We start from the raw sequence: 23,908 nt of genomic DNA, 5'->3' as shown, positions 1-23,908 counted from the left end.
AAACCTTGCACTCCCAGAAATTATTACCTAGCACCTGTCTGAATTCTTTGAAGTCATACCTTGGAAGTCGAACAGAATCCGTTCCGGAAGTCCCTTCAACTTCCAAAACGTTCAGAAACCAAAGCGCAGCTTCTGATTGGCTGCTGGAAGCTCCTGCAGGCAATCGGAAGCACCGGAAGCCCCATTGGATGTTCGGTTTTCAAAAATAGTTCGCAAACCGGAGCAGTCACTTCCAGGTTTGCGGCATTTGGGAGCCAAAACGTTCAAGAACTAAGCTGTTCAATAACCAAGGTACGAATGTATCTGAGTTATTCCACTAGAAACTCGCTATTCCAAACATGCTTACTGTTTCTAGGCAGTGTGAATCTTTTGATATGGTTTTGAGCTCACAACTAATTCCGGAGCAATTTCCACACTCCTGGCATTTAGAAGGTTTCTCTCGCATGCAAATCCTCTGGTGTGTTACTGCAAACCATTCCTAAGGTTTCTCTTCCATGTGAATTCTCTGGTGTAAAATAAGTTGTGTGCTATTGCTGAAACTCTTCCCACACTCCAAGCATTTGTATGGTTTCTGGATTGTGGCATCTCTGTGGACTTTCCGGTGAGAAGATAGGCTTGAAACCTGGCTGTAACTCTTTCCACATTCTGAGCATTTAAATGGCTTCTCCCCTGTGTGGGTGATCTGATGTCTCGTAAGGAGTGTGCTGTCACAAAAGCTCTTTCCACACTCCAAACACTTGTAATGTTTTTCTCCTGTGTGGGTTTTGCGATGTGATGTAAGTTGTGAGGTTGTACAGAAGCTTTTCTCACACTCCAAGCACTTGTACGGTTTCTCTCCCGTATGCATTCTGTGATGAGAGGTAAGACTTGAATTCCAACTGAAGCTCTTTCCACATTCCAAACATTTAAACGGTTTTGCTCCCGTGTGGATTCGCTGGTGGGAAGTAAGGTGTGTTCTCTGATGGAAGCTCTTTCCACAATCCAAACACTTATATGGTTTCTCCCCTGTGTGGATTCTCTGGTGTAAAGTGAGGTTTCGGCTCTGACGGAAGCTCTTTCCACAGTCCAAGCATCTATATGGTTTCTCCTCTCTGTGAATTATTTGATGCCTGTTAAGAAGTGTGCCATCACTGAAGCTCTTTCCACACTCCAAGCATTTGTAAGGTTTCTCTCCTGTGTGGCTTCTCTGATGTAAAATAAGCTGTGTGCTGTTACTGAAGCACTTTCCACACTCCAAACATTTGTATGGCTTCTGTCTTATGGCATCTCTGTGTATTCTCCGATGTGAAGTAAGACTTGACCTCTGACTGTAGCACTTTCCACATTCCAAGCATTTAAATGGTTTCTCCCCTGTGTGGATTATTTGATGTCTAGTAAGGAGGGTGCTATCTGAGAAGCTCTTTCCACACTCTGAACACTTAAAAGGTTTCTCTCCTGTGTGAGTCTTATTATGTGATGCAAGTTGCGTGGTAGTACAGAAGCTCTTCCCACACTCCACACACTTATGTGGTTTCTCTCCTGTGTGAATCCTGTAATGTGAAGTAAAATTTGAATTCCAGCTGAAGCTCATTCCACATTCCAAGCATTTAAATGGCTTCTCCCCTGTATGGATTCGTTGATGGGAAGTAAGGTGTGTTCTCCGATGGAAGTTCTTCCCACAATCCAAGCACTTGTATGGCCTCTCCCCTGTGTGTATTCTCTGATGTAAAGTAAGGTTTCTGCTCTGACGGAAGCTCTTCCCACATTCCAAGCATGTAAATGGCTTCTCCCCTGTGTGGATTATCTGATGTCTAGTAAGAAGTGTGCTATCACAGAAGTTCTTATCACATTCCAAGCACTTGTACGGCTTCTCCCCTGAGTGGATCCGCTGGTGTGAAGTAAGATTTGAATTCCAACTGAAGCTCTTTCCACATTCCAAGCACTTGTATGGCTTCTCCCCTGTGTGGATCCGTTGATGGGAAGTAAGGTTTCTGCTCTGGCGGAAGCTCTTTCCACACTCTGAACATTTATACGGTTTCTCTCCAGTGTGCGTTCTGCAATGGACAGCAAGGAGAGACTTAGAATAGAAAGCTTTCCCACAAAAAGGGCATTCATACCTCTTTTTTCCCTTGTGGTGTTTATATTGTACTGGGGTTTCATGAAGGTTATCAGCATGACAGACAATGGATTTATCTCTCCAGTTCTCTGTATGGTTTTCTTCCTGCCTCCTTGATTCATCTTGAGCATTGAAGGTCTCGTCCCCCAATCCATGCACAGCTGCTTCTGGTGGCACCCGATGTGGTTCTCTACAATCAAAATTCTCCTGTCCACCACCTGCTAGAATAAAGAGAGAATCATGGTAAGAAGAGAAGTAACAATCAGTTAGCCATTCTTTTGGTATTTATTTCATGTGTGTGTGTGTGTGTGTGTGTGTATCACATAAAACTAAGAAAGTCTGTGTGGTTTACAAAACAACAAATGCAATCTCAGGACCGTAATACCTCAAGGACCGCCTCTTTTCATATGAACCTACTCGGACCCTGAGATCATCTTCAGGGGCCCTTCTTTGTGTGCCTCCGTCTCAAGAGGTCCAGAGAGTGGCAAGAGGAGAATGGGGCCTTCTCTGCAGTGGCTCCCCATATGTGGAATGCTCTCCCCATGGAAGTTCGCCTGGTGCCTTCATTATACACCTTTAGGCGCCAGGCCAAAATATTCATTTTTAACCAGGCCTTTGGTTATTCTGTGAACGACCCTGAGACCCCCAGATATAGAACGGTATATAAATTATTTTAATAACTACTACTACTACTACTACTACTATTACTATTAATTAACTCCAAAATGTATTATTATATTATAATGTAATATAACAGAGTAAAATCCCCCCCCCCCAAAAAAGCAAAAACACTGCAGCACATTTCAAAACTTTTTAAGATTCAGGGATCTCTTCTCTCTTGCAAAGGCACATCCTGACTCACAATACACAACACGCACCCAACGATCACATGCACATCACAGCCAAATTCCATTTTACATCTGGCAAATCATACTGTATCATCCAGTATCACTCATTCCATTCTAACTCTCACATCTGTCACACAGATCCAGCTAATCGCTCCAATAACTGTGTAAAATAACCGCCTCGGTCCTGTATACCTGAAGGAGCGTCTCCAACCCCATCATTCAGCCTGGACACTGAGATCCAGCGCCGAGGGCCTTCTGGTGGTTCCCTCACTGCGAGAAGCAAAGCTACAGGGAACCAGGCAGAGGGCCTTCTCGGTAGTGGCACCCACCCTGTGGAACGCCCTCCCATCAGAGGTCAAAGAGATAAGCAACTACTTGACATTCAGAAAATACCAGAAGGCAGCCCTGTTTAGGGAAGTTTTTAATATGTGACATTTTAAAGTATTTAATATTTGTTGGAAGCCGCCCAGAGTGGGGGACCTAGCCACATGGGCGGGGTACAAAAATAATAATAATAATAATAATAATAATAATAATAATAATAATAATAATAATAATAATAATAATATTGCAATGAATGGCCACTCATCAATCACACAGATGTGCCGTTCCCAACAGTAATCTGCCTGCCACCCAAGTTACTATCTCCCACCCAAGGATGGGTGGAGCTGCAGAACACCCTCCCTGGTACTCATCCTCTCACCGTGGGGTGCCCTCAGACATTTCTGTCATTTTGCATTTCTTGGTACAGAAAGTATTGATCTGATGCGTCTGATCTTTGTCTGAAGAAGTGTGCATGCACACAAAAGCTCATACCAAGAACAAACTTAGTTGGTCTCTAAGGTGCTACTGGAAGGATTTTTTAAAAAATTTTATTTTGTTTTAATTCAAGAGGGTTCTGGAAGCTTCTCTCTGTGAAGGAAGCAAGCAGAAGGTTATTCCTTCAGAGAAGCTGAGTACAGGTGTTTTAAACTGGTTCTCTTATCTCTTTCTGTCAAGGTCATGCTGACTATGGTAAGAGGCCGGAAGTAGCCTTGGTTTCACACTTTCTCTTTCCATCTCTTTTCCGTCTGGTGTGGTGTTCTGTACATAGTATGCTTCGTGTTAAGGTTTAGACTTATTACAAGTTATTGTAAGTTTAAGTTAAGTCTGCTGCTGCTGGATTTCTTATGGACAGGGCCAATCCTGAATTCGCTAACTATACATTGGAAACTACTCTGGATCCATACTGAGTAGAATTTCAATGACAATTTCAACCCACATGAGAAGCATTGCACAAACAACACAACTACTGCAGATATGGTTCTTTCCTCGTCCCGTTCAACCTGATCATGAATTCGTCTGGAGAATGGACAAGTTGACTGCCTCTACAGCAATATCAAATAAAGAAACAGGTATACCTACCCAGAGAAGTCTCATTCCCACAGTTCTCTGGCATGACTTCCTCGCACGCATCCATCTCCTCAGAGGATGGCGGAACCTGGAGAAAGAAAGTGTAATGTAAGGCCAACCCTGATGATGATGATGATGATGATGATGATTTATTTGTACACTGCCCATCTGGCTGGGTCCCCCCAGCCACTCTGGGCGGCCTCCAACAGATATTAAAATACATTAAAATATCACAGGTTAAAAACTTCCCTTAACAAGGCTGCCTTCAGGTATTTTCTGAATGTCAGATAGTTATTTATCTCTTTGACCTCTGCTGGGAGGGTGTTCCACAGGGCGGGCGCCACTACCGAGAAGGCCCTCTGCCTGGTTCCCTGTAGCTTTGCTTCTCGCAGCGAGGGAACCACCAGAAGGCCCTTGGCGCTGGATCTCAGTGTCCGGGCAGAACGATGTGGGTGGAGACGCTCCTTCAGGTATACGTGGGGCTGCCCTTGAAACTGACCCAGAAACTCCATCGGGTGCAGAATGCCGCGGCGAGACTCCTTATGGGGTCTTCGCCGCAGGATCACATTCACCCAGTACTATACCAGCTGCACTGGCACCCGGTCGAGTACAGGGTCAGGTTTAAGGTGCTGGTTTTAACCTCTAAAGCCCTATATGGCCTACGACTTTTGGGACCGCCTCTCCTGGTATGTCCCACAGAGGACCTTACGGTCTGCAAATAACAACACCCTGAAGATCCCAGGTCCCAGGGAGATTAGACTGGCTTCGACCAGAGCCAGGGCCTTTTCGGCCGTAGCCCCAGCCTGGTGGAATACTCTCTCATAAGAGACCAGGGCCCTGTGAGATTTGACATCCTTCCGCAGGGCCTGCAAGATGGAGCTGTTCCGCTAGGCCTTTGGTCAGGGATGAGTCTGACTCTTTTTCTCTTTGTATAAGAACAAGCACGAAGGAGGTTTCCCAGCCCACTCACAGGTCCTTATAATATCAGTGGAAACAGTTGGTCCTGGCGAGTATTAACCACTTTCAATTTTAACCTGAGGATTGTCATTTGACAGTTTTAATTTTAACTTATTTGAATTAATTTTGGGATGCATTTTAATCGATTGATTGCTTGTTTTTATGTATATTGTACTACCGTATATACGTGAGTATAAGCCGACTTTTTCAGCCCATTTTTTGGGCTGAAAAAGCCGCCCTCGGCTTATACTCAAGTGATGCGGGCGGCTGCAAAGGGACAAGCGGCAAGAAAGGGATCCTTTCTTGCTGCTTGTCTCCCCTGCCCTGCCGATCCCCCATCTGTGCCTGCTCTCTGATCCCTCCTCCTGTGCCTGCTCTGCGCGAGGATCGCCTCCTCCTCCTCCTCCTCCCAAGGGGAACAGAGGTAGCGACGGGGCAGCGGGAGCAGGAGGAGGACAAGTATCGAGCAGGCGCGCGAGCCGGCTCAGCCCCAGAGAGCCTGTTGCTTTTGCCCCCATCCCATCCCAGCTCAGTCCGCCATAGAAACTGCCCACCCTGAAACTACCCACCCCTGAAACCTTCCCAGAAACTTCCCCCCTTAATTCCTCCCTGAATATGCCCCCTCCCCCTGAGCCCTCCCTGTAAAGACACCTTTCTTTCCAAGCCTTCCCTCTTAACCCCTGCCCATCCCAGCTCTGCCCACTGTAGAAACTGCGCTGAGACTCTATGATCCTGTGCCTGCTCTACCCCTGCCCATCCCAGCTCTGCCCACTGTAGAAACTGCGCTGAGACTCTATGATCCTGTGCCTGCTCTGGGGAAGGCATCGGGGAGGGAAAAGTGGGGAGAAAGTGCTCCTCGATGTTTTTCCTCTCCGATGCCTTGCACAGAGCAGTCACTGCTCTGTGCGAGGATCGCCTCCTCCTCCTCCTCCCGTCCCTTCTCCCTGAAGGGGAACAGAGGTAGCGACAGGGGCAGCGGGAGCAGGAGGAGGACGAGCAGGCGCGCGAGCCGGCTCAGCCCCAGAGAGCCTGTTGCTTTTGCCCCCATCCCATCCCAGCTCAGTCCACCATAGAAACTGCCCACCCTGAAACTATCAACCCCTGAAACCTTACAAGAATCTGCTCCCTTAATTCCTCCCTGAATATGCCCCCTCCCCCTGAGCCCTCCCTGTAAAGAGACCCTTTCTTTCCAAGCCTTCCCTCTTAACCCCTTCCCCCATCCCAGCTCTGCCCACCCTAGAAACTACCCACCCTGAAACTTTCCCAGAATATGCCCCCTTGCCCTTGATGCCCTCCCTAAATATGCCCCAACCACCCCTGAAACATTCCCAGAATCAACCCCCTTCCCCCTTAATCCATTCCAGAATCTCCCCCCCCCTTAATTCCTCCCTGAATATGCCCCCTCCCCCTGAGCCCTCCCTGTAAAGAGACCCTTTCTTTCCAAGCCTTCCCTCTTAACCCCTTCCCCCATCCCAGCTCTGCCCACCCTAGAAACTACCCACCCTGAAACTTTCCCAGAATATGCCCCCTTGCCCTTGATGCCCTCCCTAAATATGCCCCAACCACCCCTGAAACATTCCCAGAATCAACCCCCTTCCCCCTTAATCCATTCCAGAATCTCCCCCCCCTTAATTCCTCCCTGAATATGCCCCCTCCCCCTGAGCCCTCCCTGTAAAGAGACCCTTTCTTTCCAAGCCTTCCCTCTTAACCCCTGCCCATCCCAGCTCTGCCCACCCTAGAAACTGCCCACCCTGAAACTTTCCCAGAATATGCCCCCTTGCCTCTCATGCCCTCCCTAAATATGCCCCACCCACCCTGAAACCTTCCCAGAATCTGCCCCCTTCCCCCTTAATCCATTCCAGAATATTCCCCTTGCCCCCTGAAATGTACCCACAATATGCCCCCTTACCCCCTGAGCCCTCCCTGTAAGAGACCCTTTCTTTCCAAGCCTTTTATTGGTATTTATTTTTATTTTTGAAATGTACCAGTAGCTGCTGCATTTCCCACCCTCGGCTTATGCTTAAGTCAATAAGTTTTCCCAGTTTTTTGTGGTCAAATTAGGTGCCTCGGCTTATATTTGCGTCGGCTTATACTCACGTATATACGGTATTTATATGATGTTAGCCACTCTGAGCCTGGCTCCGGCAGGGGGGCGGAGTATAAATAAAATTATTATTATTATTATTATTATTATTATTATTATTATTACTACTACTACTACTATTGAATAAATGCATGCAAAAAATAAGTAATAAATCAGAGCATCTGGGCCTGCATCCCTGTTTCCAACTATCCCTCTAATGTCTCCTCTGTCTAGCAGAGCACCCCTACACGGGTCCCAGGAGGGTTGCCATCTGTCCTGTATAATACAGGATTGTCCTGTATTTCAGTGTAAAATGCTACATCCTGTATTGATAAGCTGCCCAGAGCAGCTGGGGAAAACCAGCCAAATGGGTGGGGTAATAATAATAATAATAATAATAATAATAATAATAATAATAATAATATAGTTTTGTCCTGTATTTCAGGTCTTCTCTCTCTCTCTCTCCTTCTCTCTCCCCAAATGCCTGTGTTTGGTAGGGTGAGTGAAAGGTCATGGAACTGTAGACTTGGAGGGGACAACCAGGGGTCATCAAACCCAACCCTCTGCAGGTCATGCGTTTAAGCTCTGGGTAGCCAAGCACAGACTTACATTGCATGTTTGTGTGTGTCAAATTCCAGAGGGACCCATCCTGTTAAGCTGCTAGATTGTAATGGGCTGCTTCGGAGTCACCAGATGAAAACAAAAAATTAAACACGCCCCGCAACCAGCCCACCCCATATTTTGCCAGAACAAAGGTAGCAACCCTAGGTCTTGGGCAATGAAGGGCCTTAAAGGTAAAGGTAAAGGGACCCCTGACAATCAGGTCCAGTTGTGTCCGACTCTGGGGTTGCGGCGCTCATCTCGCTCTATAGGCCAAGGGAGCCGGCGTTTGTCCACAGACAGCTTCCGCGTCATGTGGCCAGCATGACAAAGCTGCTTCTGGCGAACCAGAGCAGCACACGGAAATGCCATTTACCTTCCCGCCGGAGTGGTACCTATTTATCTACTTGCACTTTGATGTGCTTTCGAACTGTTAGGTGGGCAGGAGCTGGGACCAAGCAACGGGAGCTCACCCCATCACAGGGATTCGAACCAAGCTCACCCCATCACAGGGATTCGAACCGCCGACCTTCTGATCGGCAAGCCCTAGACTCTGTGGTTTAACCCACAACGCCAATCTGGGTCTCAAGCTTCAAAGAAGACCCCACCCCAGTTTAGCAAGAGATGTTGAGCTGGGGGGTGGGGGGTAGGAATCGGGGATTGAACCTGCCACCCTGCGCATTGCGGCAAAGCGCCCAGCCCCCTTCTTCCCCCAAATAGGGTTGCCAGGTGTCCATTATTTGAGTGGACAGTCCACTTTTTCACATTATGTTCACTATTTGATGCTTTGATGGTGTTTCCTGCTTGGCAGGGGGTTGGACTGGATGGCCCTTGTGGTCTCTTCCAACTCTAGGATTCTATGATTTTTTCCCCACAAAATAGTGGACATTTTTTTTTTATTCAAAAGCTTTATGATGAAATGGTATTTTAATACGTGTTAAAATGTTTGTAAGAAAATATATAATGTAATTTAATTTTAACCCCCCCCCCTTGTCCACTATTTTTGGGAAGCAGACCTGGCACCCCTACCCACAACCCTTTTCTCCTCCTTTTCCTTGGGGTGAGGTGGGGGGGTCACCTTCCAGAACAGAGGTATCGCTTCCCTCACACATCCCCCCCAGCCCCTTTCAACTCACCTTTCCAACTTCCCCCCCAAAAATGGTGGTGGGGGGCAGAGCAGAGGAAGGATGGGAAGAAAGGACACCAGCCACCCCACAACAGCTGACACCCTGTGGCCTCTCTAGGAATGCAGGAGCCCCTCCCACTCCTCCTCAATAAAGAAAAAGATCTAAGGAGGAGGCAGGGGTGGCCGGAAACGGAGAGAGAGAGAGTGCTGCTTCCTAGAGAGTCAGCACTTCCGCCCCCTCCCCGTGGGAAAGGAGCAGGGGATTGTCCCACGCGCTGGGCTGCTTCTGCCGTCCTTGGCAAGGGAGTGTGTGGGTGCAAAGGGCCTTTTTGGGGTGCAAGGGAACTTGGGAGGAAAGGAGCCCTGCTCCAGGCAGGGGTGTGTGGAGGCAACAAGAGAGGCAGGGAGGCCGCTTCTGGAGGAGGTGGGAACACAGGATGCTGCTGCCCGGTGCCCTGTCAGGCATTTGGGGCATCCACCTCACTCCAGGGTTGGACTTGCCACCCAGGTTTGTCCCGTATTTCAGTGTGAAATGCCACATCCTGTATTGATAGTTTTGTCCTGTGTTTCACGCCCCCCCACTCCCCTCTCTGCCATGTTAGGGATACTCTCCAAACACCTGTGTTTGAAAGGGTGCTTGAAAGTCATGTATTATTATTATTTTTTTAAAAAAAGTCATGTATTTTTTTAAAAAAGTCATGTATTTAAAGTCATCTATTGAAAGCCTGTGTTTGAAAGTCATGTATTTAAGCCTAAGATCTGGGTAGCGAAACAGAGGCAGATTTGCAAATATGTCATTGCCGAAGAATTGGTACTTTTGAATTATGGTACTGGAGGAGACTCAAAAAGACTGCAAAAAGATCAAACTTATCCATCCTTAAAGAAATCAGCCCTGAGTGCTCACTGGAAGGACAGATCCTGAAGTTGAGGCTCCAGTACTTTGGCCACCTCATGAGAAGAGAAGACTCCCTGGAAAAGACCCTGATGTTGGGAAAGATGGAGGGCACAAGGAGAAGGGGACGACAGAGGATGAGATGGTTGGACAGTGTTCTCGAAGCTACTAACATGAGTTTGGCCAAACTGTGAGAGGCAGTGAAGGATAGGCATGCCTGGCGTGCTCTGGTCCATGGGGTCACGAAGAGTTGGACACGACTGAACGACTGAACAACAAAAAGTGTGTGACAAATTCCAGAGGAGCCATCCTGCAATAGCTTGTAATGGATTGCTTTGAAGTCACTTCAGCATCAGATTAAAAAATAATAATAATGGTTACACACTGCATCGACCTGTCCGGCATTTTGCCAGAACAAAGTTGGAAGCCCTACTGTACTCTGCAGGGACCGGCAATGGTTTCTCTCTTCTGCACGCAAAGCTTCTGTGCTTTGGCCCTGCATCATCAGGGCATCTGTCTTGCATGCAGGAGGCGCCAGGCTAATACATATAATAACCATACAATCGTAGAGTTGGAAGGGACCCAAGGGTCATCTAGTCCAACCCCCTGCAATGCAAGAATCTCAGCTAAAGCATGCGTGCCGGGTTGATCTAAAGGTTGTTGTGGTGTGCAGAATGCAAAATTAGGGCAAATTGTATTTTAATATTTTGTTGGAAGCTGCCCAGAGTGGCTGGGGAGACCCAGCCAGATGGGTGGGGTATAAATAATAAATCGTTCTTATTGTCAAAACAAAATAAAATAAAAAATTCCTTCCAGTAGCACCTTTGAGACCAACTAAGGGGGACCCAGGTGGCGCTGTGGGTTAAACCACAGAGTCTAGGGCTTGCTGATCAGAAGGTTGGCGGTTCGAATCCCTGCCACGGGGTGAGCTCCCGTTGCTCGGTCCCAGCTCCTGCCCACCTAGCAGTTCGAAAGCACCCAAAAAAAGTGCAAGTAGATAAATAGGTGGGAAGGTAAACGGCGTTTCCGTGTGCTGCTCTGGTTCGCCAGAAGCGGCTTTGTCATGCTGGCCACATGACCCGGAAGCTGTCTGCGGACAAACGCCGGCTCCCTCGGCCTATAGAGCGAGATGAGCGCCGCAACCCCAGAGTCGGACACGACTGGACCTGATGGTCAGGGGTCCCTTTACCTTAAGTTTGTTCTTGGTATGAGCTTTCGTGTGCATGCACACTTCTTCACATACACTGCTGTATATAACTGCTGTTGTTGTTGTTGTTGTTGTTGTTGTTGTTGTTGTTGTTGTTGTTGTTGTTGTTGTTGTTGTCCAAGCTGTGCTTAGAAACCTCCAAGGAAGGAGAGCCCACCACCGTGTAAGGGAAGTCCATTCCGCTAACCAACAGCTGTTACTGTCAGATCTTCGGTTTGCCAACAGGAGCGCACATGCGTAAAACTCCCAAGGCTTGCAAAGGGGTGGGGGCGAAGGGGGGGCAGGCCCCGCCACTCAAAGTCTTCCGATTTGGGCAAAGGAACCCAGCCCTTCTTCCTAGAGAGGCAGGAAGTATGATTTCAAAAAGCGAGGGAGGCGGAGGAAGGAGAGGGAGAGAGATTGCTGAAGGGGCGGGACGCCATCCCTAACTCGGCCTGGATGGAGAGAAGGAGCTTGGAGCAGGCAAAGGAGAAAGGGGTGCGCAAGGAGGAAGGGGCGGGGGGGGGAGGGTTTGATTTTGGAGGAGGGTTCATAGGAGCCCCACCCCCCAGCTTCCCGGCTCCACTATTTAGGAACCCCCTGATAGAGCAGCGTGGGAAGAGGCGCATCCGTGCAGTCCACTTGCGACGCGCACAGTAAAGCGCGCCGCGGTTCCAAGCGCAAGATCCACCGCAAAGCCGCTGCCCTTCCAGTACCAATGCCTTAGTCTTAGGCTATGGAGAAGGCAGTGGGGGGGGGGATTGGTGCGGGGAAGAGGCCCTTTCTTGCGAGAGAGGGGGAAACGCGAGGGAAACAACTCCCTTTCTCCGCCCAGTGGGTGCGTGCAGGCACTTTGCAGTCGTTCAGTCGTGTCCGATTCTTCCAATCGTGACCCCGTGGACTCCAGGCACGCCTATCTTTCACTGCCTCCCGCAGTTTGGCCAAACTCATGTTAGTAGCTTCGAGAACACTGTCCAACCATCTCATCCTCTGTCGTCCCCTTCTCCTTGTGCCCTCCATCTTTCCCAACATCAGGGTCTTTTCCAGGGAGTCTTCTCTTCTCAGGAGGTGGCCAAAGTACTGGAGCCTCAACTTCAGGATCTGTCCTTCTAGTGAGCACTCAGGGCTGATTTCTCTAAAGATGGATAGTTTTGATCTTCTTGCAGTTCATGGGACTCTCAAGAGTCTCCTCCAGCACCATAGTTCAAAAGCATCAATTCTTCGGCGATCAGCCTTCTTTATGGTCCAGCTCTCACTTCCCTACATTACTACTAAACAAACAAATGAAAAGAGACCACCAGCTGAGTACTGATATGGAACTCGTCATTCACAGGTCATATATACACGTAGATCAGTGTTTCCCAGACTTGGGTCTCCAGCTGGGACTACAATTCCCATCATCCCTAACCACTGGTCCTCTTAGCTAGGGATGATGGGAGTTGTAGTCAAAAAAAACCCAAACAGCTGGAGACCCAAGTTTGGGAAACACTGACGTGGAGGGGGGGGGGAAACAAAAGTATGAAGGATGGAATCCACCTCACCCCCTGTCTCACCTTTGCAGGCATTTGCAAGTTACACCCTATTTTAAAGGACATCTCCGCAACAGCTCCAGGTGTCTCAGGAGTGGTCCAGTTCAGGCCTCTTCTTTCATCTCCTCCTGGCAGCACAATGGCCTCCGGGACACCGCCTGTAGAAGAAGCAGAAAGAGCTGCCCGGCAGCCATCCCAGGTAAGGAAAGGATTGTTTTGGGAGAGGCAAGAGTAGGCAGCTTGGATTGGGTCTCTGTGGGCTGAGTGAGGAGGGGCTCTGAAAGAATATGTCTTTTATATTTATACATATATATATATAGTTCATAAAGTACAGTGGTGCCCCGCTAGACGAATGCCTCGCTAGACGAAAAACTTGCTAGACGAATGGCATTCGTCTAGCGGAAGCTGCCCCGCAAGACGAAAAAGTCTATGGGGCTGCTTCGCAAGACGAAAAGTTTCCGTCTTTTTTTTTTTTTTTTTCGTTTAGCGGAGCGCGGCTGTCATTGCCGCTTCCCTAGATGAAAAACCCGCTAGACGGAAATTTTCGCAGGACGAATTATTTTCGTCTAGCGGGGCACCACTGTACATAATTATATGTGCACTGAACATGGTGAGACATAAACAAAAAGAGAAACAGAACCAGTGCAGAAGGATAAATAAAGGGGGGACACACCCAAAACTGCATACTTTGCAAGGTAGTTATTGCACTTCACCAGATCGTTTCCTATTACAGTATTTGCAAGAATGGATTCCAAATATCAAATATATGCAAGTTCTTCGTATGTTGCGAGTTTGTATAAGTCTTCAATCCAATCGTAGAAGCAAGCCGCATTTTTATTTTTCCAGTTCATCGGTATCAGTCTTTTTGCTGTGGTATGGGCGCAGAGAGTCCACTCGTATTGTCCTTTTGTAAGGTTGCATGTGCTGGGTATATAATTATATATATATGGTGCCTTGTTGCCTCCACGTTTGGCGTTATATCAGAACATCCTGCCAGATGTGGCCAAGGGCATGACATGAGTCAACTGTGTGATGCAGCAGCTAAAAAAGCCAATGCAATTCTGGGCTGCATCAATAGGAGTATAGTGTCTAGATCAAGGGAAGTATTATTACCACTGTATTCCGCTCTGGTCAGACCTCACCTGGAATACTGTGTCCAGTTCTGGGCACCACAGTTCAAGAAGGATAATGACAAGCTGGAATGTGTCCAGAAGAGGGCAACCAACATGGTCAAAGGCCTGGAAACGATGCCTTATGAGGAACGGCTTAGGGAGCTGGGTATGTTTAGCCTGGAGAAGAGAAGGTTAAGGGGTGATATGATAGCCATGTTCAAATATATCAAAGGATGTCCTATAGAGGAGGGAGAAAGTTTGTTTTCTGCTGCTCCAGAGAAGCGGACACGGGGCAATGGATTCAAGCTACAAGAAAGAAGGTTCCACCTGAACATTAGGAAGAACTTCCTGACAGTGAGAGCTGTTTGACAGTGGAATTTGCTGCCAAGGAGAGTGGTGGAGTCTCCTTCTTTGGAGGTCTTGAAGCGGAGGCTTGACAGCCATCTGTCAGGAATGCTTTGATGGTGTTTCCTGCTTGGCAGGGGGTTGGACTGGATGGCCCTTGTGGTCTCTTCCAACTCTAGGATTCTAGTCTTGCATCCTGTTCTCACAGATGCCACCCAGATGCCTGTGGAAAACCCTGCAAGTGAGACCTGAGTCCAATAGCCCTCTCCCCTCTTGGGATTCCCAGCAGGTATACTGCTTCAAATTTTGGAATCCGGCGATAGCTGTCCTGGCTAGTAGCCACTGGTAGCTTTCACTCTCCGTGAATTTGTCAAGTCCTGTTTTCGAACCACCCACCTTGGTGGCCATCACTGAAAGATCTCAAAGGGACAGCATCCGACCACTGTGTTACCCTTGCCTATCAGGAGGATGGTGCATGGTGAACCTGCTACCGTGTTTTTTTCTACTTCCAGGGCCTGATGACCTTCCAGGCTCTCTTGACCTTTGAGGAGGTGGCTGTGTTTTTCACGGAAGAGGAGTGGTCCCTTCTGAATCCAAGCCAAAGGGCTCTGCACCGGGAAGTCATGGAGGACAATTATGAGACAGTGGCCTCGCTTGGTAAGGACACCTTTTTTTCTTTCTTGGTTGCTTGATCCTGAAGGTATAGATTTGCTACTTGTGCCATTTATTCCTGTGCTGCAGGGATGCTGTCATGGAAATGGGCTTGCAGGGGAAACCCAGCCAGATGGGCGGGGTGTAAATAAGAAATTGCATTTGCTGCGGGATGCGAACGGCACGGGTTACGAAGGCGGCGAACCCAGAAGTCACGGAACGAATTACTTCCGGGTTCGGCGGGTCGCACATGCGCAGACGCGCACAGTGATGTCATGCGCAGACACACCAAATCACGACCCGTGCATGCACAGAATTATTATTATTATTATTATTATTATTTATACCCCGCCCATCTGGCTGGATTTCCCCAACAAAAATCAAAATACATTAAAATATCACACATTAAAAGCTTCCCTAAACAGGGCTGCCTTCAGATGTCCTCTGAGAGCCAGTGTGGTGTAGTGGTTAAGAGCGGTGGACTCGTAATCTGGGGAACCGGGTTCGCGTCTCCGCTCCTCCACATGCAGCTGCTGGGTGACCTTGGGCTAGTCACACTTCTCTGAAGTTTCTCAGCCCCACTCACCTCACAGAGTGTTTGTTGTGGGGGAGGAAGGGAAAGGAGAATGTGAGCCGCTTTGAGACTCCTTCAGGTAGTGAAAAGCGGGATATCAAATCCAAACTCTTCTTCTTCTTCTTCTTCTTCTTCTTCTTCTTCTTCTTCTTCTTCTTCTTCTTCTTCTTCTGTGGGTTGCGGACTGCTCCAGATGGTACCACTGTATTATTATTATTATTATTATTATTATTATTATTTACAGCTCGGTGGGAGAACACCTGGTTTGCCCACAAAAGATCTTAATTTCATTGTCTGGCATCCCCTGGGAAGCTGGGTAGGATCAGGAAAGAGGGAACAAGCTTGTTTTCTCCTGCTCCGGAGAACCAATGGCTACAAGTTACAGGAAAGGAGATTTCGGCTATACATACAGGAAAACTTTCTGTCAGTAAGAGTTGTTCAGCAGTGGAACACTCTCCCACGAGAGGTGGTGGGCTCTCCCTCCTTGGAGGTTTTTAAGCAGAGGTTGCATGGCCACCTGTCACGGATGCTTGAACTGAGATTCCTGCACTGCAGGGGGGGTTGGACTAGATGACCCTTGGGATCCCTTCCAACTCTACGATTCTATGATTCTAGGCAGTAGGTTCTGCAAAAAGTCTTCCTTTGAGATTTTATTTTATTTTTTATTTATTAAATTTGTATACTGCCCTTCATCTGCAGATCTCAGGGCGGTTCGCATCATGAAAAGCAAGATACATAGTACATTTAAAAAAAAACAAAATGCCCTCCGCCCAGTATACCTGAAGGAGCGTCTCCACCTAAATCATTCAGCCTGGACACTGAGGTCCAGCTCCGAGGGCCTTCTGGCGGTTCCCTCACTGCGAGAAGCAAAGCTACAGGGAACCAGGCAGAGGGCCTTCTCGGTAGTGGCGCCTGCCCTGTGGAACGCCTTCCCATCAGAGGTCAGAGAGATAAACTACCTGACTTTTAGAAGACATATGAAGGCAGCCCTGTTTGGGGAAGTTTTTTATGTTTGATGATTTATCGCTTTTAATGATGATGATGATGATGATGATAATATTCTGAAGGCCTAGTTGAAGAGGAACATTTTTGCCTGGCCCCTAAAGGTGTATCATGAAGGCACCAGGTGAACCTCCCTGGGGAGAGCATTCCACAGATGGGAAGCCACCACAGAAAAGGCCCGTTCTTGTGTTGCCACCCTCCAGACCTCTTGTGGAAGGAGGCACACAAAGAAGAGCCTCAGGACCATTCAGGTTGGCTCAGGACAGCAATACAGTGGTACCTCGGGTTACATACACTTCAGGTTACATACTCCGCTAACCCAGAAATAACTCTTCAGGTTAAGAGCTTTGCTTCAGGATAAGAACAGAAATTGTGCTCTGGCGGCGCAGTGGCAGCAGGAGGCCCCATTAGCTAAAGTGGAGCTTCAGGTTAAGAACAGTTTCAGGTTAAGAACGGACCTCTGGAACAAATTAAGTTCTTAACCCGAGGTACCACTGTACATCAAGGACCGCCTCTTTACATATGAACCTACCTGGACCTTGAGATCATCTTTTGAGGCCTTTCTTTGATGGAATGGGTGGGGATTGGACCATTTCTGACTCCACGGATATACTGCAGCCGCTTGAATTTTTATCTCCATAAAATAAGATTTCCCATCGAATAGTAACTTTGAAGTGTACCCCAGGTTTGGTTTTGGAGGAGAAGGACTGGCTCCCAGGCTGATTTTAACTTCAGTGCGATAAAATGATAACACTTCCAATGAAAACAGCTGGATTATTACATTCCACAGCATCATTCCAAAGTGATCCTTCTGGGACACGGGACACAGACGTGTTCTATTCACTTCATACAGGAGTCGCAAAATCAAAACAATACCTCTTGTTAGCTTTTAAAAGACTTGACTTTGAATTGCTGATTATTATGTGACCAAACATAAGCCACCTTCTCTGATTCCTTGACAGAGTCAGACCTCAATTCCTGTTGGAAAGGAGAAGATCTGTTGGGAAGGAGAGGAGAGACATCATCAGGTAAGAATTATCTTTGTTTGGGAGCCATCTTCATAATTTACTCACCGGTCTGCTACTTTGAAAGCAGTTTCCAAACCAAGAAGAAGAGGAGTTTGCATTTGATATCCTGCTTTATCACTACCCGAAGGGAGTCTCAAAGCGGCTAACATTCTCCTTTCCCTTCCTTCCCCACAACAAACACTCTGTGGGGTGAGTGGGGCTGAGAGACTTCAAAGAAGTGTGACTAGCCCAAGTCACCCAGCAGCTGCATGTGGAGGAGTGGAGACACGAACCCGGTTCCCCAGATTACGAGTCTACCGCTCTTAACCACTACACCACACTGGCTTTCAAACCAAGCTTCATTTCAGGGCCCTGGCGACCTGTTTTGCATGTACAGTGGATGCTCAGGTTGCGAACGCGGTCCATGCAGGAGGCGCGTTCGCAACCCGCAGCGTTTGCAACCCGTGCCGCTGCGTCTGCACACACGCAATTTGGCGCTTCTGCGCATGCGCAAAGTACGATTTAGCGCACATGCGCCAAAACCCAGAAGTAACACATTCCGGTACTTCCGGGTTCGGCTTGCAGCACAACCCGAAAAGATATAACCCGCAGCAGCCATAACATGAGGTATGGCTGTAGATGGTCTTAGGTTTAATTCCTGGAATTTTGTGACTGCCAATCCCAGAGCAGACAGTGATCTTCCCAGTTTGGCCTCCTTCCCAGCTTCCCTAGACTTCTGTTCTCCTCCTTATTCTTGTAGAAATGTATATACCACTGTTGTTACAAAGGAGAAGATATCATGCACATCTAATTTTAATGACATCATGTGGTATATGGACCAGAAAGGAATAAGAGGTTGTGTGGGATTCTGGAATGTTCAAAAGGTGACCTTGATTTCAGCAGTCAATCACAGGGGGCAATCACAGAGATGCAAAAAATATGAGAAACACCTAATTGGGCTCAGTCTGTGATTGCTTCTGCCTTGAAATTAAATGTGATTCTTCTTAAAAACAAGGTGCAATAAAACAAAGGCAAATGCTAATAGTATTAAAACAAACTGAAGGCAGCAAAGGACTATTATCAATAAACTTATTATTCCAGGGCATTACAAAGAATACCCATATTTCAGTGTCTTACCAGGTTGAATTATGTGTACCCGTCTATAATAAGCTAATATAATCATTGTTATGATTATACAAGAAACTACAAGAAAGAAGATTCCACCTAAACATTAGGAAGAACTTCCTGACAGTGAGAGCTGTTCAGCAGTGGAATCTGCTGCCAAGGAGTGTGGTGGAGTCTCCTTCTTTGGAGGTCTTTAAGCAGAGGCTTGACAGCCATCTGTCAGGAATGCTTTGATGGTGTTTCCTGCTTGGCAGGGGGTTGGACTGGATGGCCCTTGGGGTCTCCTCCAACTCTAGGATTCTATGATTCTATTCTATGATTCTATGATTATTGATCAGATCTTATCAAACTATTCATATACAATAGGAGATGTACTTTCCCCCTAGTTCTTGGGGGGGGATTCTGTTTTGGTGATTTAAATAAAAGTAATAAATTTTCCAGCGCATTACAAAGAATACCCATATTTCAGTGTCTTACCAGGTTGAATCATTGTTATTAATTGACCAGATCTTATCAAATTATTCATATACAATAGGAGATGTACTTTCCCCCTAGTTCTTGGGGGGGGGGGAATTCTGTTTTGGTGATTTAAATAAAAGTAATACATTTTTAAAGGATGAAAAAGAAAAGAGATAAAACATTCTTTCCCTTTCCCTTCCACACTCTGCAGATGATGTAGAAAACAACGAGCTACATCGGGAACCATATATGGTGTCATCAGCAGCAGCCAAGCCTGAAGTTGGAAAAGAGATGCTTGGAAATCACAAGGGACCCAGAACGCCTGAAAAAAGGACATACACTGCGATGAAATCATTTACATGTATGGAGTGTGGAAAGAGCTTCAGTCTGAGCTGTAACCTTATTACACATCAGAAAACCCACGCAAGGGAGAAACCATTTAAATGCAGGGAGTGTGGAAAGTGCTTTAATAGGAGGAGTAGCCTTTGCAGACATTTGAGAACCCACACGGGAGAGAAACCATTTGAATGCATGGAATGTGGGATGAAATTTAGAGCAAGCAGTAACCTTACTGAACATCAAACAATCCACACAGGGGAGAAACGGTATCAGTGCATGGAGTGTGGAATGAGATTTAGAGTGAGCAGTAATCTTACTACACATCAAAGGACACACACCGGGGAGAAGCCATTTAAATGCATGGAGTGTGGAAAGAGCTTTACGCAGAGCAGTAAACTTACTGTGCATCAAAGAAAACACTCGGGGGAGAAGCCGTTTAAATGTGTGGAGTGCGGAAAGAGCTTCACACAGAGCGGTAGCCTCACTAAACATCAAAGAACCCACACACGGGAGAAAACGTTTGAATGCATAGAGTGTTGAGAGCACCTGAGTCTGAGTAGTCACCGTACTCATCATAAAAGAACTCACAGAGAGGAGAAGCCATTTAAATGCAGGGAGTGGGGAAAGAGCCTTAGAGCGAGCAGTAAGCTTACTTCAAATCGAAGTTACAGGTAGGTAGCCGTGTTGGTCTGCCATAGTCAAAACAAAAATGCAATTCTGGGCTGCATCAATAGGAGCATAGCATCTAGATCAAGGGAAGTAATAGTACCACTGTATTCCGCTCTGGTCAGACCTCAACTGGAATACTGTGTCCAGTTCTGGGCACCACAGTTCAAGAAGGATACTGACAAGCTGGAACGTGTCCAGAAGAGGGCAGCCAAAATGGTCAAAAGCCTGGAAACGATGCCTTATGAGGAACGGCTTAGGGAGCTGGGTATGTTTAGCCTGGAGAAGAGAAGGTTAAGGGGTGATATGATAGCCATGTTCAAATATATAAAAGGATGTCATATAGAGGAGGGAGAAAGGTTGTTTTCTGCTGCTCCAGAGAAGCGGACATGGAACAATGGATTCAAACTACAAGAAAGAAGATTCCACCTAAACATTAGGAAGAACTTCCTGACAGTAAGAGCTGTTTGACAGTGGAATTTGCTACCAAGGAGTGTGGTGGAGTCTCCTTCTTTGGAGGTCTTTAAGCAGAGGCTTGACAGCCATCTGTCAGGAATGCTTTGATGGTGTTTCCTGCTTGGCAGGGGGTTGGACTGGATGGCCCTTGGGGTCTCTTCCAACTCTATGATTCTATGAAAATAAAAAATATAAAAAAATCCTTCCAGTAGCACCTTAGAGACCAACTAAGTTTGTTCATGCACGCAAAAGCTCATACCAAGAACAAACTTAGTTGGTCTCTAAGGTGCTACTAGAAGGATTTTTTTATTTCAAATTGAAGGACACCCACACAGGGGTGAAGCCATATAAATGCAGAGAGTGCAGAAAGACCATTGGGCAGAGTAGTCACCTCATTCATCATCAGAGAATCTACATGGAGGGGCCTCTGGGGAAAGCTGTAGCACTGGAGAAAATCTCTGATTAAGACCTTGAGGGATTCACTGCTTGTTGTGGTACACAGCGCTGAGCTTCCTATTGAATTCTGTTATTCCAAGTAAAGGCAACAAGACGTTGGTTTGAAGAAATCCTGCTTTGCACACACCCAACACTCATCAACGCATCTTTAACAGCCTAGTCCCCTACACAACCCAGGAATCATCCATAATCTATAACCGTGGTTCTCAAGCTCCTGTCTTCAAGGGCTGTCCTGAGTGACTGAGCAACTGCTGAGTGTGTTTCTGGACCACTTAATGATTATTCTGAAGTTTAGCAATCATAACGTACTGTTCTAGATGCTGTACAGTGGTACTTCGGGTTAAGAACTTAATTCGTTCTGGAGGTCCATTTTTAACCTGAAACTGTTCTTAACCTGAGGTAGCCTACCACTTTAGCTAATGGGGCCTCCTGCTGCCGCCGGGCCGCCGGTGCACGATTTCTGTTCTCGTCCTGAAGCAAAGTTCTTAACCTGAGGTACAATTTCTGGGTTAGCGGAGTCTGTAACCTGAAGCGTCTGTAACCTGAAGCTTCTGTAACCCGAGGTACCACTAGTCAAAACAAAATAAAAAATAATAAAATTCCTTCCAGTAGCACCTTAGAGACCCAACTAAATTTGTTCTTGGTATGAGCTCTCGTGTGCATGCACACTTCTTAAGATACCACTGAGGTACCACTGTATAAGGAATTCAAATTTCAAACCAACAAAATTCAGTGACAAATAACGCAATAAAGTTCCTATTTTAAAAAAAATCAGTGTGGAGAATATGAAAAATACAATAAAAACACAATAGAAGTCTTTAATGTGACAGGTCTGCCACACACACACACATTCTGTGGTCCACAATCCTGAGTTTGGGAACCCCTGATCTATGCCTAGCTTTCGTCTCGAACTTACTATTGGACCCCATATTTCAGCACAGGAGCTTATAACCCCTTGGGGCTTGTTTTCAATAGTTCCACTAAAGTGATGCCTCTCTGATCCCAGGTGGCAGAAATCTGTTCTCTAAGAAAGGGACCGTCTACATGAGGTGGGGGGGAAGAGGGAGGGATCCGGAAAGCTTTATTTTGGCTGCGTTTCCAAAATAACAAAACAGGCCGCTGTAGTGGCATACATACGCAGTAGTGGCAGGAGGGCAACCAAAATGGTCAAAGGCCTGGAAGTGATGCCTTATGAGGAACGGCTTAGGGAGCTGGGTATGTTTAGCCTGGAGAAGAGAAGGTTAAGGGGGGATATGATAGCCATGTTCAAATATATCAAAGGATGTCATCTAGAGGAGGGTGAAAGGTTGTTTTCTGCTGCTCCAGAGAATCGTACACGGAGCAATGGATTCAAACTACAAGAAAGAAGTTTCCACCTAAACATTAGGAAGAACTTCCTGACAGTAAGAGCTGTTTGACAGTGGAATTTGCTGCCAAGGAGTGTGGTGGAGTCTCCTTCTTTGGAGGTCTTTAAGCAGAGGCTTGACAGCCATCTGTCAGGAATACTTTGGTGGTGTTTCATGCTTGGCAGGGGTTGGACTGGATGGCCCTTGTGGTCTCTTCCAACTCTAGGATTCTATACATAAATCACCTTTTTTGACACCAGGGAATTTCCGTCTGAATTACCCCCAAGAAGGGGATAATTCTTTTGTTCTTTCTCTGTTCCCCTTTTAAGCTTGTGTTGCAGCATGATAAAAATATGATTATGTTCCATTAAAGTGATGCCTCTCTGATCCAAAGTGGTATTAGGAACCCAGAAATCTGTTCTCTAAGGGACCGTCTACATGAAGTGGTGTCAGGGGGGCAGGAGGGATGGATCTGGATAGCTTTCGTTTGGCTGCCTTTCCAAAATACACATCTAAACATGAGAGAAGCAAATTCTATTTTACACAAATAAAAACGCAAGTCGAGCTCTTCTTCACCTGTGCTCAGCTAACTCAGCTAAAATATTGTAAAATATGTACATGTGATCGCTCCTTTGCTGTGCAAGATAGAAGTAGAGTTGGAAGGGAGCCCCAAGGGTCATCTAGCCCAACCCCCTTCAATGCGAGTCATATTGTGACACCTTTCCTGCTTGGCAGACTGCTGGATATCGCTTTTTTTAATTCTGGGGGGTGTTTTTTCTCCCTACGTGCTGTTTAAAAAAAACTCCCTAAAAGCGTTTTAAAAGCTCGCGTTTATTTGTGCGTGAATGCGCGCGCGCGCGCACCTTAAGTCCAGCGAAGGGTTAATGCACCGAGTTTTGCTTCCTAGAGGGGCAGGAAGTTGGCATCGGAAGGAAGGGGCGGGGCTTCACCCATATTGCTTCCTCCCGGTTCCGGACGGCGGAAGGGAGCCGCTAGATCGGGCGCTACAGGTGAGAAGAGGTGTCAGGTAGGATACAGGGAGGAAAGGGAAGGATTTGGGGCGCGGGAGGGGGGTTGGAGCTGGAAGGCAGAGAAGGGACCCGGCCCCACTTCCTTCCCGTTCCCCCTCAGGTCATTTCTAAGGGGGGCCTGGCCCAGTAAGGAAGTCAGAAATCGCTCCCAATTTGGTGGATGCTCTGAATTGGACAGGGACGGAACTCTTTTCGGAACCAGGAGTGGAGACGAGGTTGGAGGAGGACCGAGATGGCCAGGCTGACCAGCCTCCCCCCCCCCCAAAAAAAACCTTGGGTTTCCAGCCGTTTCTGGACTACAACACCTATCATCCCTAGCTAGCAGGACCGGTGGTCATGGATGATGGGAATTGTAGTCCAGAAACAGCTGGAGGCCCGAGCTTGGGAATCACTGTTCTATGTATATATGTCCTGAAGCTGAGGCTCCAGTACTTTGGCCACCTCAAGAGAAGAGAAGACTCCCCGGAAAAGACACTGATGTTGGGAAAGATGGAGGGCACAAGGAGAAGGGGACGACAGAGGGTGAGATGGTTGGACAGTGTTCTCGAAGCGACTGGCATGAGTTTGGCCAAACTGCGAGAGGCAGTGAAGGATAGGCGTGCCTGGCGTGCTCTGGTCCATGGAGTCACGA

The 23,908-nt window shown here is 47.2% G+C and overlaps 2 protein-coding genes across 5 annotated transcripts; one reads left to right on the top strand and one right to left on the bottom strand.

Annotated features, from left to right (window-relative positions):
- Positions 1 to 262: 262 nt before the first annotated feature.
- Positions 263 to 4,427, bottom strand: LOC117042682 (zinc finger protein 160-like). 4 transcript variants are annotated; one of them, XM_033142281.1, is made up of 3 exons: positions 4,348 to 4,427; positions 1,949 to 2,316; positions 263 to 1,612 (listed from the first exon to the last, which is right to left on the bottom strand). In XM_033142281.1, exons 1-3 carry the CDS (start codon positions 4,400 to 4,402, stop codon positions 479 to 481), a joined length of 1,557 nt encoding a protein of 518 aa, XP_032998172.1. In that variant the 5' UTR covers positions 4,403 to 4,427; the 3' UTR covers positions 263 to 478. The 4 variants fall into 4 exon arrangements, with proteins under 4 accessions (XP_032998172.1, XP_032998169.1, XP_032998173.1 ...); XM_033142278.1 differs by having other exon boundaries at positions 266 to 2,316; XM_033142282.1 differs by lacking the exon at positions 4,348 to 4,427 and having other exon boundaries at positions 267 to 2,033; positions 2,129 to 2,307.
- Positions 4,428 to 14,644: 10,217 nt separating this feature from the next.
- LOC117042823 (gastrula zinc finger protein XlCGF7.1-like) lies at positions 14,645 to 19,951 on the top strand. Its single transcript, XM_033142479.1, has 3 exons — positions 14,645 to 14,822; positions 17,355 to 17,420; positions 19,195 to 19,951. The coding sequence occupies exons 1-3, from the start codon at positions 14,684 to 14,686 to the stop codon at positions 19,860 to 19,862; spliced, it is 873 nt and encodes a 290-aa protein (XP_032998370.1). The 5' UTR covers positions 14,645 to 14,683; the 3' UTR covers positions 19,863 to 19,951.
- The last annotated feature ends 3,957 nt before the right edge of the window (positions 19,952 to 23,908 follow it).

This window comes from Lacerta agilis, chromosome 2 (assembly GCF_009819535.1).
Source record: "Lacerta agilis isolate rLacAgi1 chromosome 2, rLacAgi1.pri, whole genome shotgun sequence".
NCBI classification, from domain to species: domain Eukaryota; kingdom Metazoa; phylum Chordata; class Lepidosauria; order Squamata; family Lacertidae; genus Lacerta; species Lacerta agilis.
Note: the sequence above shows the minus strand (reverse complement) of the source record. Positions and strands in the feature narration are given on the sequence as shown.